The following is a 15,702-nucleotide window of genomic DNA, read 5'->3' on the forward strand; positions in this document are numbered from 1 at the left end:
TCTTGTGATTGAACGCTGTTGTTGGAAACAGAGGGACACATAGAAAACCCAAGCTACCACACACCTTGTCATTACAAGAGAGGATCAAAACCGCCACTTGACTTAATGACAGACCTTACAGGCTAACACGCATGCATTAAACCATTCAGCCACTCCCCCCCCCCCCCATCTTATAAGGTAATGGGTTACAATAATCTCTTATTGCCTCTTGTTCAGTAACCTGTAAGCCAATAATTGAAGACCCACACCCCTCAACATGGTTCCCCTTACTTTAATAGTCAATCTGTTGTCCTTTCACGTTGAAAACCAGTCTTCCCCCACCCAAATGTCCCCAGAAAATAGATTTTCTTCACAAAATAAACTGTTTTTAATCATTCGCCTAATATTCAGACAATTTCCACCAGAGTTATAAATGACATTATAATATGATAAGTTCCAAAAATGTTGTGATCGACCCACCAAATAAAGCTAAATTCGTCAGGAGCATGCCCATTCATCACCACCTTCTGAGGTGAGAATGCTCCAATGGATGGCCGAATTGTTAGCTTGTGCGCGTTGTATCGTACAGTCTGTCATTGAGTCAACTGGCATGGTGTCATTCCCCGGTTGTACATGACAAGGAGCAGGGTCGCCTGTCCAACCTCGTGGTTTTTCTCTGGGTCCTCCGGTTTCCTCTCACTTCTAAAAACCCCTATGCGCAAGCGAATTATTGAAATAAAATTAAACCATATGTTAGTCCGAAATGACCGAGTTTGTGTCGAGCGGACGCCAAACCCCATATCTATCTCTCTCTCTCTCTCTCTCTCTCCCCGAATGAAGTCAAAATATCAACATTTTCTGGCAGACATACTCCAATTTATAATGCTTTTTTCTTTTTTTTTTTTTAAACAATATAATGCTTGGTGAACATGGACTTGTATGTTTAAATACATGGTTGAAGCTAGTAACAGGAGCATTTGGATCCCGAAATAAACTGTCCTATTCCAATAGGGCTTTATTCCTCTACCATGAGTAGTTAGTGGGCAGTCTGGGCAATATGTTCCTCCTTAGCAGTACACGCCTAGCCATAGAACATAAATAAGTCTCTTGCTGTCTTCTACAGTGTCATTTGTTAAAGAAAGGACGAGTCACAGTGGCTAAGTGAGTAAGACGCTGACTCGCTGGCCTGGAGGTCGCGGGTTCGCTCCCGGTGTTGTCCGAGAAAGTTCATCAGGATTTTCCGGCGTGGTTTCTCCTTGTCATCGGTGATGGACGGAGGGATTATATCCGAAAGGACAGCAAATCATAGGCGCTCTTAGGAAGGAGTTCATGACAAAAATATTATTTATTTCATAATATAAATTAACATAAGATAAAAGTCAACAATGCTGCATAGTTTAGTATTGTTCGATGTTTTCTTCTCCTTCACCTTCAACAGAGTCCACACCAACCTCTTCATAATCTTTCTCTAGAGCAGCCAAATCTTCTCTAGCTTCAGAGAATTCGCCTTCTTCCATACCTTCACCAACATACCAGTGGACGAAAGCCCTCTTAGCGTACATCAGATCAAATTTATGATCCAGACGAGCCCACGCTTCAGCAACAGCAGTAGTGTTACTCAACATACAAACTGCTCTCTGTACCTTGGCTAAATCACCTCCTGGTATAGCAGTTGGTGGTTGGTAGTTGATACCCACTTTAAAACCAGTTGGACACCAGTCAACGAATTGGACAGTTCTCTTGGTCTTGATGGTGGCGATGGCAGCGTTGACATCCTTGGGAACAACATCTCCTCGGTACAACATGCAACAGGCCATATATTTACCATGACGAGGATCACATTTTACCATCTGGTTCGCGGGTTCAAAACAAGAATTGGTGATTTCAGCCACGGTCAGTTGTTCATGATAGGCTTTCTCAGCTGAGATGACTGGGGCATAGGTAACAAGAGGGAAATGAATACGTGGGTAAGGAACCAAGTTAGTCTGGAACTCGGTCAAATCGACGTTAAGTGCGCCGTCGAACCGGAGAGAAGCGGTGATGGAGCTAACAATCTGTCCAATGAGTCGGTTTAAGTTGGTGTAGGTCGGACGTTCAATATCCAAGTTACGGCGACAGATGTCATAGATAGCTTCATTATCAACCATAAAGGCACAGTCAGAATGTTCCAAGGTGGTGTGAGTGGTCAGGATAGAGTTGTAGGGTTCAACCACAGCAGTGGAAATTTGTGGTGCTGGATAAATGGCGAATTCTAACTTAGATTTCTTTCCATAGTCGACACTCAGTCTTTCCATTAGAAGAGATGTGAAACCAGAACCGGTTCCACCACCAAAACTGTGGAAGACGAGGAATCCCTGAAGACCAGTACATTGATCAGCCAATTTCCTGATTCTGTCAAGGACCAAGTCGACAATCTCTTTACCAATTGTGTAGTGACCTCGAGCGTAATTATTGGCGGCATCTTCTTTACCAGTGATGAGTTGTTCTGGGTGGAAGAGGTGCCGGTATGTACCGGTTCGAACTTCATCCACAACCGATGGTTCCAAGTCCACAAACACAGCTCTTGGTACATGCTTCCCAGCACCGGTCTCACTGAAGAACGTGTTGAAAGCATCGTCACCTCCTCCAATGGTTTTATCTGAAGGCATCTGACCATCAGGCTGGATACCATGTTCCAAACAGTACAACTCCCAACAGGCGTTGCCCATCTGGACTCCGGCCTGACCGATATGAACAGAGATACACTCACGCTGAAAAGATATAATAATAATATAATAAAAAGATAGCAAGAATAATGTTGATTTAAACAACGTATTCACGGAATGTCGAAACAGGCCTATGGCTGATATAAATCGGCTTTCGGTGAGGTTTCATAAAAATGAACCAACCAAAGATACCTTACACAGACTTCTCAAGAACGGTAACGCGGGGTTCATAACAGTCAACAGACACTTTATAATCCAAATTAGAAATACTTGGCAAATATTGTTTCGTCCAAAATGCTATCTGATGTGCTTACCTAAACAGCTTAATGAAACAAAGAACTATATGTATACACCATAGACAATCTAAAATCAAAGTCTGATTAAAACACAGATCCTATTTCGTTTCTTTTTTTTGGGGGGGGGGGGGAGATCACGTGGCTAAGTGGGTAAGACGCTGGCTCGCTAGCCTGGAGGTGGGGTGTTCGATCCCTGCATTGGCCGAGAAAGTTCACCCAGATTTTCCGGCGTGGTTTCCCCTTGTCAGTGGTGCAGAACGGAGGGTCTGACAAGGACAGCTATCTAGTCGTTCGGACGAAAACCCGAGGTCCCGTGTACATATTGGCGTGCACGTAATATGGGCAAAATTTCCCTCATAGCACACCGTATGGCGTATGCCCGTCTTCATTAGCCCGGTTTAGGAGCAGAACAGTAGGACGTTAAACCCCATTTCATTTCATTTCATTTCGTTTCTTTTATTAGTTCAAAATTCAGTTCTATTTGTCTGTACTACACTAGGATCTGGAAGGGTTGTTATATAATATGCGTTCGGAATGGCGTGAGGGATTAGCCAATGAAACCATCTGTTACGGCAACTTCTTGGCGTGCGATGCACGGAACTGTGGGTAAACCATTAGTAACGTCAACCCCCTGACGCGACCTCCCAGTACAACTGGTCAGATCTCTTTGTATAAGTCGAAAGTATAAAAAAACGAGCAGAACAGTAGGACGTTAAACCCCATTTCATTTCATTTCATTTCGTTTCTTTTATTAGTTCAAAATTCAGTTTTATTTGTCTGTACTACACTAGGATCTGGAAGGGTTGTTATATAATATGCGTTCGGAATGGCGTGAGGGATTAGCCAATGAAACCATCTGTTACGGCAACTTCTTGGCGTGCGATGCACGGAACTGTGGGTAAACCACTAGTAACGTCAACCCCCTGACGCGACCTCCCAGTACAACTGGTCAGATCTCTATGTATAAGTCGAAAGTATAAAAAAACGAAACGAAATAAAGATCTGTATTTTAATCAGATTGTTCAAATTAATTTCATATGTGCAAAAATGAAATTTGGATTCACCAACTGGATTAGCGATGATGGGCAATACATCATGCATAAGCTATAGATATGAGGGAAAGTTTGCACCGGCAGCTGCGTAAGACATGGTTCCCCCTCGTCACCGGTGCAGGACGGGGGCCCGACAAGTAACAACCGAGGTCCCGTGTATATATTGGCGTGTAAAAGAACCTTTGAGGTTGAAATTCGATACAAGAGTAGGTTGTAGTGCCGCTTTTTGGGCACAGTCGTATGCTCTGCCGCACCAAATATCCTAAATGTCATACATGTACACAATATATATAATATAAACTTACCATTTTGAAGATAAATCTGTGCTCACAAAGACAAGAAGGGTCGACAGTGAGATATTGATTTCTTGATGATAGTTGGCTTCTTTTATATCCCGAAACTCCACTCCCACCATTTGTTGTCATGTTACCACGAGCATGAACCACTACGTCATCGGGCCCTTGAGAGTTGTAGTAGGCATAGGTTCAAAATTAACCCGTGACTCCGGCCACCAGCCATTTTTTGTTAAAAGGCCTTAAACAATCAATAATATTAAACAGAACACAAAGGTCAAAGAATATGATGTAATATATTTTTAGGGTCAAATTATAATTTATAATTATCGAGACTGCATCTCAAAAGGGGAAATGAATCATTTTATTTAGTAGATTAACTTTTGTTAAGGGCGCATGTCCAGGATGACATTCGGGTAAATGTAATTTATTAGAATATCAATATAAATGTCATCTTCTCCTACACGGCTATTGCAGTATACTTATAATTTTTTTAAACAGTTATTCAATATGAGATAGTCATAAACAGTGAGCTATCACGCTCATTCAGGGGGATTTTAAAAGCTTTTTAAGTAGCTCCTCCAGATGCATTGCAGATTTGGAGAATTCAATTTAACGTTTAAAAAAACACGTTTAACGAAATATCTAATTCATTCGAATCGTTTATTTATCTCAGTCTGCTTCGCCAATCTGAGTATAACACAGATTCTATTTCGTTTCGGTTTTTTTTATATATATATCTATAGTTCAAAAATTTCGTTTTACTTGTCTTCACTTCACTAGGATCTGGAAGAGTTGTTATATTACCGGCGTTTTGATTGAAGTGAGGGATTAGTCAATGAAATGGTCTGTTACGGCGACCTCTTGCACGGAACTGTGGATAAACCACTAGAAGCGTCAACGCTGATTAATTAATCAATGTCTGACGTCATAGGATCAAAAGCCGCTCGTACAACCCCTTATGCGACCTTCCAGTACAGCCCGTCAGATCTCCATGTACTGTAGGCCATCGAAAGGATAAAAAACGAAACGAAATATAGATCTGTTTTAATGAGATTGTCCGCCTCACTTGTTTATAGGATACAGCCAACCATATATCAAGAGTGACATTCACGTGCCTTTTATTCCCCAGTTTATAGATACATGTATAACTATATCAGGTGGTTGTTCACGTGTGCAAGTATCGATATATATTTATACATGTACAGACAAGTCGTTTTATTACCTTCAAAAGTGGCATAAATGATTTAACACCCAGTCAGCTTAGATAATCATAAAACTGGCAAATAAATCGAGTTGGTATTTGACTTTAATTGAATTAATTGTATATAAAATCATGTCTCAAACCGGAGCAACGGAAAAGAACCCTTGACAGTTAGAATTCGATATACGAGTAGGTCGTAGCTCCGCTATCTCGGAACAATTTCCCCCATAGTAAACTCTATGGCGTATGCCTGTCTTCATTATCCCGGTCGGAGCAGAAAAGTACATGTAGGTCGTTAAACCCCATTCTGTTTAATTTCTTACCAAAACCAAAGGATTCTGACAACGGTGTGAAGTTGATTCGCGTTTCGCTATTCGTTATTTGAAGATTAAATTCTTTTTAATTTTAATTTTATGTCATGTAAATTTACTGACGGTTAGGTCTCCAGTCGGTCAATTTTACTGTCAGTCCGTCTAAACCGGATAGTATCAACGAAACGAGAACCATGCGTGGTTAATTTGTGAAGTCACAGTATGAAATTGTATGGTCATAAAATGCAATCAAATCTAAAATTATATTTTCAACCCAATTCAATAAAGGCGTGTCATTTGAATGTCAATTATTATTATTATTATATTTTGTTTTAAATTTAAGTAGAATATGCACTAATATCTCTTATCTGTTGTATTAAATGTCTATGTATAGCCGAAGGAGTTGGATGGCCAAATGGTTAGCACGTGCGCGCTGTATCATAAGGCCTGTCATTAAGTCAATTGGCGTGGTTTTGAATCCCCGGTTGTACGTGACAAGGAGTTGGGTCGCCTGTCCAACCTCGTGGGTTTTCTCCGGGTCCTCCGGTTTCCTCCCACTGCTAAAGACCCCTACGCGCCAGCGAATTATTGAAATAAAATTAAACCATATGTTAGTCCCGAAATGACCTAGTCTGAGTCGAGTGGACGTTAAACCCCATCTCTTTCGTTCTTTCTTTCTATGTATAGCCCTGGGTTATACATTTAATTAGCATCTCAGGTACAAAAAAGTGGGTTGGGGGAGGGTCCCGAGGAACGGTCTGATACCCATTTTGTGCTTTTGTTGAAGGTGTGTACTTAGATATGCTATTAAGGTGGTTTGGGTATGACTTATCCAGAAGCGAGATGATTCCCAAAATTAACCACTCTACTCTGAAGGATTCGTGTTGTCCTAGGGGATCACAAAGAACAAATTAATACACACTTTGTACTTATACTGGGCTATGCATTTAAGGTAGATTGGGTTTGGACTACCAATGGCGAACTAACAACTACTCAGAAGTGTGTTTATCTCCAAACTTGACTACTCAGAAGGAATTATATTGTTATTGGGAATCCTAGAGGAAAATGTTTTCCACAGGTTTCGTTGATGTAACATAATAATAATCCATAACTCAAGAGTTGCGTTTTTTGGGGGCCTCGATCACATATCTACTTATTTCAGGTATCAAACCTTTTGTACTCGAGATGCAAATTGAATTTTTGGTAGCTTCTGAACTAGTAGCACGGGGAGTTCCTTGGAATTTCCAGCCCTGTTCCACCATTGCCAGTAGTGACGGACATTGGTCAGGCAAGAAAAGGTGCCTATGTATTTGGAAAGAACTAAACCCGGAGCTTCCGTGTACACCACGGAGAGGAGAGGAGAGGAGAGAGAGAGAGAGAGAGAGAGAGAGAGAGAGAGAGAGAGAGATGGGGTTTAACGTCCACTCGACACAAATTAGGTCATTTCGGGACTAACATATGGTTCAATTTTTTTTTCAATTATTCGCTTGCTCGTAGGGGTCTTTAGCAGGACCCAGAGAAAACCCACGGGGTTGGACGATCCCATTCCTTGTCACGTACAACCGGGGAATCGAAACCACGCCAGTTGATTCAATGATAGACCTTATGATACAGCGCGCACGCGCTAACCATTAGGCCATCCAATCCCCGATACATTTTTAGGATTATTTTTGTGTTACATTTTCAGTATTATTTGATTCTATCACTATACTGGTCAAACTGTTCCACTGTGGATTACAGCGCTGGGCTGTCGCAATCGTGTTGCTGAGGTAGGGTGAGGGAGGGACAATCATGTTTCCCCGAGAGAAAAAAAGAGATATAATTTGCAAATTTATGTTCATTAGTTTAAACAAAACATGACAGCCCTCACACGCCTCCATAAAATGAATTGCATTCCGACGAGCGTGCTATGGATCAAACTTTAACGTGTTCCGAACGGTTTTCCGTACCATTCTGGAAATAAGCTGGAGATAACAATAGGATCGGCCATATTCTCCACATCCAACACGCATATCATATACAAGACAATCCTCCTGTTTTGATTTCCAGCTGCCAATCATATACAGGTATTATTACGCCAAATCGAAAAATAAAGTACCAAGCGCAAAAGTCCCCCTCAAAAGTGACAATGTCCCTTTAAGTAATGAAGTTCCAATGATAAGACAGTTGCGTGAACGGCTCGAACTGTCGATTGTGTCGGGTTTGTACAACCCTTACCGGTACCGTTCTCGTTTTCATCAATTCTCAAAAGAATAACAAAATTCAATGCCGTTTGCTTTTAGGGAAGGAAATAAAATAAAATGGGGTTTAACGTCTAACTCATCTGCTACATCCGGTCTGTCAAGATGGGCATATGTCATGCAGTGTGCTAGGAGGGAAATGGAATGAAATGGGATTTAACGTTCTACTGTTCTGCTCCGAAGTCCGAACTTGGCTAATGAAGACGGGTATACGCCATACAATGTGCTACTCTTATATCGAATTCCAACTGTCAAGGGATCTTTTACGTGCACGCCAATGTGTACACGGGACCTCGGTTTTCCATCCAATCCGAACGACTAGACAGCTGTCCTTGTCAGGCCCTCCGTCCTGCATCACTGACAAGGGGAAATCGCGCCGGAAAATGTGCTATGAGGGAGGTTTCGGGAGTAACAAGACACAAATATTATTTATTTCATTTATTAAAAATCAACAGTTATGTCTAGTTTAGTATTCCTCGGCTTCTTCTTCTCCTTCGTCATCAACTGAATCAACACCAACTTCTTCATAATCTTTCTCTAGAGCAGCCAGATCTTCTCTAGCTTCAGAGAATTCACCTTCTTCCATACCTTCACCAACATACCAATGAACGAAAGCTCTCTTGGCGTACATCAGATCAAATTTATGATCCAGACGAGCCCAGGCTTCAGCAATAGCGGTAGTGTTACTCAACATACAAACAGCTCTCTGTACCTTGGCTAAATCACCTCCTGGTACAACAGTTGGTGGTTGGTAGTTGATACCCACTTTAAAACCAGTTGGACACCAGTCAACAAATTGGATGGTTCTCTTTGTCTTGATGGTAGCGATGGCGGCGTTGACATCCTTGGGAACGACATCTCCTCGGTACAACATGCAACATGCCATATATTTACCATGACGAGGATCACATTTTACCATCTGGTTGGCAGGTTCAAAACAAGCGTTGGTGATTTCAGCCACGGTCAGTTGTTCATGATAGGCTTTCTCCGCTGAGATGACTGGGGCATAGGTAGCTAGAGGGAAATGGATACGTGGGTAAGGAACCAAGTTAGTCTGGAACTCGGTCAAGTCGACGTTAAGTGCACCGTCGAATCGGAGAGAGGCAGTGATGGAGCTAACGATCTGTCCAATGAGTCGGTTCAAGTTGGTGTAGGTGGGTCGTTCAATATCGAGATTTCGGCGACAGATGTCGTAGATGGCTTCATTATCTACCATGAAAGCACAGTCGGAATGTTCTAAGGTGGTGTGAGTGGTCAGGATAGAGTTGTAGGGTTCAACAACAGCAGTGGAAACTTGCGGAGCTGGGTAAACAGCGAATTCGAGTTTTGATTTCTTTCCATAATCGACGCTCAATCTTTCCATTAGTAAAGATGTGAAACCAGAACCGGTTCCACCACCAAAACTGTGGAAGATGAGGAAGCCCTGAAGACCAGTACATTGATCAGCCAATTTCCTGATTCTATCAAGGACCAAGTCGACAATCTCTTTACCAATTGTGTAGTGACCACGAGCGTAATTATTGGCGGCATCTTCTTTACCAGTAATGAGTTGTTCAGGATGGAAGAGTTGGCGGTATGTACCAGTTCTTACTTCATCTACAACCGTTGGTTCCAAGTCAACAAACACAGCTCTTGGTACATGTTTACCAGCACCAGTCTCACTGAAGAATGTGTTGAAGGAATCGTCTCCACCTCCAATAGTTTTATCTGATGGCATCTGACCATCAGGCTGGATACCATGTTCTAAACAGTACAACTCCCAACAGGCGTTGCCCATCTGGACTCCGGCCTGGCCGACATGAACAGAGATACACTCACGCTGAAACGATAGAGAGAATAGTTGATCAGTAGGTGACAGAAATGAAATGAAATAAAATGGGGTTTAACGTCCTACTGTTCTGCTTCAACTGGGCTAATGAAGACGGGCAAACGCCAAACAGTGTGCTATGAGGGAAATTTTGCACGGACAGCGGCGCTACGGCCTACTCTTATATCGAATTCCAGCTGCCAATGGATCTTTTACGTGCACGCCAATGTGTACACCGGACCTCGGTTTTTCGTCCCACCCGAACGACTATGCACTGTCCGTTGTCAGGCCCCATGTCCTGCACCACTGACAAGGGAACCACGCCGGAAAATTCCGATGAACTTTCTCGTCCAATGCAGGGATCGAACATGGGGACCTCCAGGTTAGTATGTCATATAGAACAGAATATGATGTTTTATGAAAATATGGGAGCCACGGTGGCTAGGTGGGTAAGGCGCTGGCCGAGAAAGTTCATCCCGATTTTCCGACGTGGTTCCCCCTTGTCAGTCATGCAGGACGGAGGGCCTGACAAGGACAGCTGTCTAGTCCTTCGGATGAGACGAAAAACCGAGGTCCCGTGTAAACATTGGAATGCACGTAAAAGATCCCTTGGCAGTTGGAATTCGATATAAGAGTAGGCGATAGTGCCGCTGCCCGGGCAAAATTTCCCTCATAGCACTCTGTATGGCGTATGCCCGTCTTCATTAGCCCAGTATAGGAGCAAAACAGTAGGACGTTAAACCCCATTTCATTTATGAAAATATAATCAACCAAATGATAACCTATACCGTATAATATCTTAAGAGCCGTGACACCGAATACAGAACGGATATCATCTAAAAATAAATTAGGTCGACTATATCGCTGTGAGAGGATTTTCATGAGTTTTATCACACACCCGTGAGTAATACTATCAAAATACATATCCTGTTTAGATATATCCGGGTAAGTCCTTGTCGGGTGATATTAGAACCCCCTCCCCCTAACCTCCCCCGCCCACACACAAACACCCCTCCATCCCCATAAAAAATAATCAAATAGTCTAGTACGTACGCCTATGGATAAACAAAGGAAAGAAATACATGAATTTAACAAAGATGATCTAAAAGAAAAGTCCCACATCAGTCAGAGAGAGAGAGAATTTAAAAGGGGTTTAACGTCCACTCAACACAAACTAGGTCATTTCGGGACTAACATATGGTTTAATTTTATTTCAATAATTCGCTTGCGCGTAGGGGTCTTTAGCAGTGGGAGGAAACCGGAGGACCCGGAGAAAACCCACAAGGTTGGACAAGCGACCCTACTCCTTGTCACGTACAACCGGGGATTTGAAACCACGCCAGTCGACTCAATGACAGACTTTATGATACAGCGCGCGCACGCTAACCATTCAGCCACCCCCCCCCACCACATCAGTCAAAGTAATATTATTCAAGTATGAAGTAATATCTTAGAAGTATAACAGGTCCCCAGATCCTTTAACTTGATTTGATTAAAGGAGCTAAATCGCTAATATTTGGGACCTAGAAATTGACAAAAGTGTGTCGCAACGCATATAATACTGTAATATGAATGTATATAAACTGATTTACATTCAATGGTTTCCGTTTTTACTCCAATTTCAAATCCGTTATGTTCGGCGAAATAAGCCAGCAGTCTCAAGCGAGTGCAAATTTCTAGCGTCTGGTTATTCCAGTCTACATACGCCGTTTGATTTGGTGCAATGTGTCTAGCCTCGTCCCTCGAGTCTCTTGATACAACTGGGACTGAAGCGCATTATGGTACACGATTCGTGTACCAATGGTAAAATGTTTATTTTGTCTTAAATATTGGATATCAAAAGTCCATCTTTTTCCGGTAAGATCACAACATGAATGTTGATTTAATTTGACAAATAAATCGTTTTTTCAATGTTGAAGATTTTTGATGATATTGAGTTAGAGACTTAGCTACTTTAATATAAGTTTGTTGTTTATTACTTCCAATGTAATGTGTATTAATTGTGTGTTTTATCCGCATGGTGTTTATGTGTGGTGCGGTCCTCCTGCACTTACTAAGTGGATTAATTCAATGTAGGATAACGCCCGAGACTGAGTTTTTTCCTGAAATCTTTCTTACCTAGACTAACCGAAGTCGAGGACTTTATCTTGCTTATAAACCGTCTATGTTTACATGTACGTAGAATGAGACTATCCCAGAATTCCAGTAAGAAAAACCTTATATCATGTTTTCTTATGAAAAAAAACCTACCCTGGAAGAATGACCTGTTACAGGTTTAAAGAAAAACTTTCAGAAGAATAACCCCAAATTCCCCTGTATATATCCAAAGTCGCCTGCTGGCATAGAATATACCCCAAAGATCAAAGATATTTACCGTTATAGGTTTATAATATACGGTAATACGTTATGTACTCTAAACACTAAAAATATGTTTCAATATTCTACTCTAAATCCGTTTAAATATTTTACACTATATCAGTGAACTGACAAAATAATTTCTGGTGTGTGGAATATGTCTTAGAAAATCTTTTACGACTTTAATTAATAAAATGACAAAATACCGCAACGTTTAAATAATATAATATAAACTTACCATTTTGAAGATAAAACTGTGCTCACAAAGACAAGAAGGGTCGACAGTGAGATATTAATATCTTGTTATAACAGCTCGGGTTATCTTGGCCCCTTTTATACTCCCGCAACCCCACCCTCCACGATTTGTTGTCGTGTTACCACTAGCAACGCCTTAGGCTGACCAATGATTTTATATAGAGAGATAAATGAAGATTATACCATTCAGAATTCATTAACATGCTACAGTGAATCACTGTGGGTGTACATAATTTACATAGCCTGTGTCGAGTGGACGTTAAACCCCATTCCTCTCTCTCTATATATATATATTTTTCTAACGTCATGCCATATCGTTATCGTCATTGTCGACATAGTTTTCCCATTGCTAGTGGTGCAAGACGAGGTCTGGTAAAGAAAAACATCTAATCACTAGTCCATAGGATGGAACAAAAAACAGAAAAAATAGAGTAGCCCGTAGCGCCATTGTGAGGGCCAAATTGCCTAATCGCACACAACAGGGCGTATAATCATCTTCATTAGACCTTATATATGTATTGTTTAATGGTCGAGAGCGAGATATTACGCAATGTCTTAAAGTAGCCAAGAACTCAATATCATCCAAAATCTTCCACATCGAAAACACGAATTATTTGTTAATTTAAATCAACATTGATGTTGTGATCTTACCGGGAAAGGATGGGCTTCCGATATCCACTATTCAAGACAAAATAATAAGCATTTTACCATTGGTACCATAATGCGTTTCAGCGTCATTTGTAACAAGGGACTTGAAGAATGAGGCTAGACATATTCCACAAGTCATGTCAAACGGGGACTTCATATTCTTATATGGAGAGCATGTGCAATGCATAATTTCAGTGTATACTCGAATAACCAGACGCCAGAGATTTCCATTCGATTGAGACTTCTGGCGTATTTAAACGACTTACAATACAGACACTCCGCACGTGCTTTACAGTGAAATACGTCAGGTGAGTCCAAGATTTCACTAGTATAAATAATGTACGATTGGCAAGTTGCCCGTACGATTAGCCTATTTGAAATAATGGTACGCAAACATCAATGGGTGACGTCACATCTGTATTTTAGAATATTAAAAGGTACGTGAACTGGCTGATACGAAAGAGTGTGATATTTAAACCCCATTTATTATTAATTGTCATCATCGTGTTGCTATGGATACAGCCGGCCGAGATTGACGCTGACATGCCCTTTTCAGCATCATAATTTATACATAGATACATCAGGTAGTTTATTTCAAGTAGGCTTGTAGTGATATACAAGTCGTTTTATTACCATGAGGTGTGTCATAAAATGATTAACCACCGGTAAACGCAGATTATCATAAATCACGTAAACCAATATACTGTGGGTATTTGGTTTCTGTTAAATTATTTAACAAGAAAATAAATTTAATTAATGTCATATGATATGGTAATGATACCATGTCCAAAACAGCCTAAATTCGTGTAATTATTAAAGTTCTTGTCTACCCAGATCAAAGTATTTTGTCGGGGAGGTGTCGCCAAGCTTCTTGATAACAACTATAAACAACAATGTGTAAGACTCGTGAAGACCCAAGGACAGAAATGAAATGGGGTTTAACGTCCTACTGTTCTGCTCCTATACTGGGCTAATGAAGACGGGCATACACCATACAGTGTGCTATGAGCCTCATAATGAGGGAAATTTTGCCCGGGCGGCGGCGCTACGGCCTACTCTTATATCGAATTCCAACTGCCAAGGGATCTTTTACGTGCACGCCAATGTGTACACAGGGCCTCGGTTTTTCGTTCCATCTGAACGACTAGACAGCTGTCCTTGTCAGGCCCTCCGTCCTGCATCACTGACAAGGGGAAACCACACCGGAAAATCTGGATGAACTTTCTCGGCCAATGCAGGAATCAAACACCTGACCTCCAGGCTAGCGAGCCAGCCTCTTACCCACTTAGGAAGAGCAAAGGAAAGGGGTGACAGACAATATATGACCACATTTCAGTGTGCACTATAAAAACTGCAGTATCTCTACAATGGATTGACCGATTTGTCGCACATTTTGCAAAACAAAGACAAATTTGTGTAATGGTACATGCATAGTAACTGGTGTTTCCATGGTAAAGTAGTATCAGGTTTTCCCATGGGTACCAGTTCTTTCAATGCCAAAGCAGTATCAGTTGTTTTCAAAAGAGTAAGAAGAATACTCTGCCCCACCGGCATTCACTTGATGCAACACCTAAAAAATTATGCCAATGTGTATACATGTGAACCTCAGGTTTTCCTCCCATCCGAATAACTAGATGTTTTATCCTGGTCAGACACTTTGTCCTGCCCCACTGACAACAGTTACTGGAAACCATGATGGAAAATTCTGAGGAACTGTTTTGGCCAACACCAGGATTGAACCGGGGACGTCCTAGTTATTGAGCCAGCGCCATTCTCACCAAGCCATCATGGCTCCCACAAAATACAATAAATGAAATGAAATGGGGTTTAACATCCCATTGGACTAATTTAGACAGGCATACATCATGCTTTGAGGGAAATTTTGCCTGGACAGCGGCGCTACAGCATACTCTTATATCAAATTCCAACTGCCAAGGGATCTTTTATTCACAGGAATTCGGTTTTCTGTCCCATCCGAACATCTAGACAGCTGTTCTTGTCCGTCCCTCCGTCCTGCACCACTGACAAGGGGACATACAGTGTGCTGTGAGGGTAATTTTGTCTGGACAGTGGCCGCTACAGCATACTCTTATATCAAATTCTAACTGCCAAGGGATCTTTTACATGCACACCAATGTGTACACAGGACTTCGGTTTTCTGTCCCATCTGAACAACTAGACAGCTGTTCTTGTCCATACCTCCGTCCTGCACCACTGACAAGGGACATACAGTGTGCTATGAGGGTAATTTTGCCTGGACAGCGACGCTACAGCCTACTCTTATATAAAATTCCAACTGCCAAGGGATCTTTTACATGCACACCAATGTGTACACAGGACTTCGGTTTTCTGTCCCATCTGAACAACTAGACAGCTGTTCTTGTCCATACCTCCGTCCTGCACCACTGACAAGGGACATACAGTGTGCTATGAGGGTAATTTTGCCTGGACAGCGACGCTACAGCCTACTCTTATATAAAATTCCAACTGCCAAGGGATCTTTTACATGCACACCAATGTGTACACAGGACTTCGGTTTTCTGTCCCATCCGAACGA

At 41.7% G+C, this 15,702-nt stretch overlaps 2 protein-coding genes across 2 annotated transcripts; both read right to left on the reverse strand.

The window, feature by feature from the left end:
* Positions 1-1,305: 1,305 nt before the first annotated feature.
* LOC126825146 (tubulin alpha-1A chain-like) lies at positions 1,306-4,445 on the reverse strand. Its single transcript, XM_050554649.2, has 2 exons — positions 4,338-4,445; positions 1,306-2,729 (listed from the first exon to the last, which is right to left on the reverse strand). Exons 1-2 carry the CDS (start codon positions 4,338-4,340, stop codon positions 1,377-1,379), a joined length of 1,356 nt encoding a protein of 451 aa, XP_050410606.2. The 5' UTR covers positions 4,341-4,445; the 3' UTR covers positions 1,306-1,376.
* A 4,058-nt stretch (positions 4,446-8,503) lies between these two features.
* LOC126825151 (tubulin alpha-1A chain) lies at positions 8,504-12,577 on the reverse strand. Its single transcript, XM_050554655.2, has 2 exons — positions 12,481-12,577; positions 8,504-9,899 (listed from the first exon to the last, which is right to left on the reverse strand). The coding sequence occupies exons 1-2, from the start codon at positions 12,481-12,483 to the stop codon at positions 8,547-8,549; spliced, it is 1,356 nt and encodes a 451-aa protein (XP_050410612.1). The 5' UTR covers positions 12,484-12,577; the 3' UTR covers positions 8,504-8,546.
* Between the last annotated feature and the right edge of the window lie 3,125 nt (positions 12,578-15,702).

Source organism: Patella vulgata, chromosome 6 (assembly GCF_932274485.2).
Source record: "Patella vulgata chromosome 6, xgPatVulg1.2, whole genome shotgun sequence".
Classification (NCBI taxonomy): domain Eukaryota; kingdom Metazoa; phylum Mollusca; class Gastropoda; family Patellidae; genus Patella; species Patella vulgata.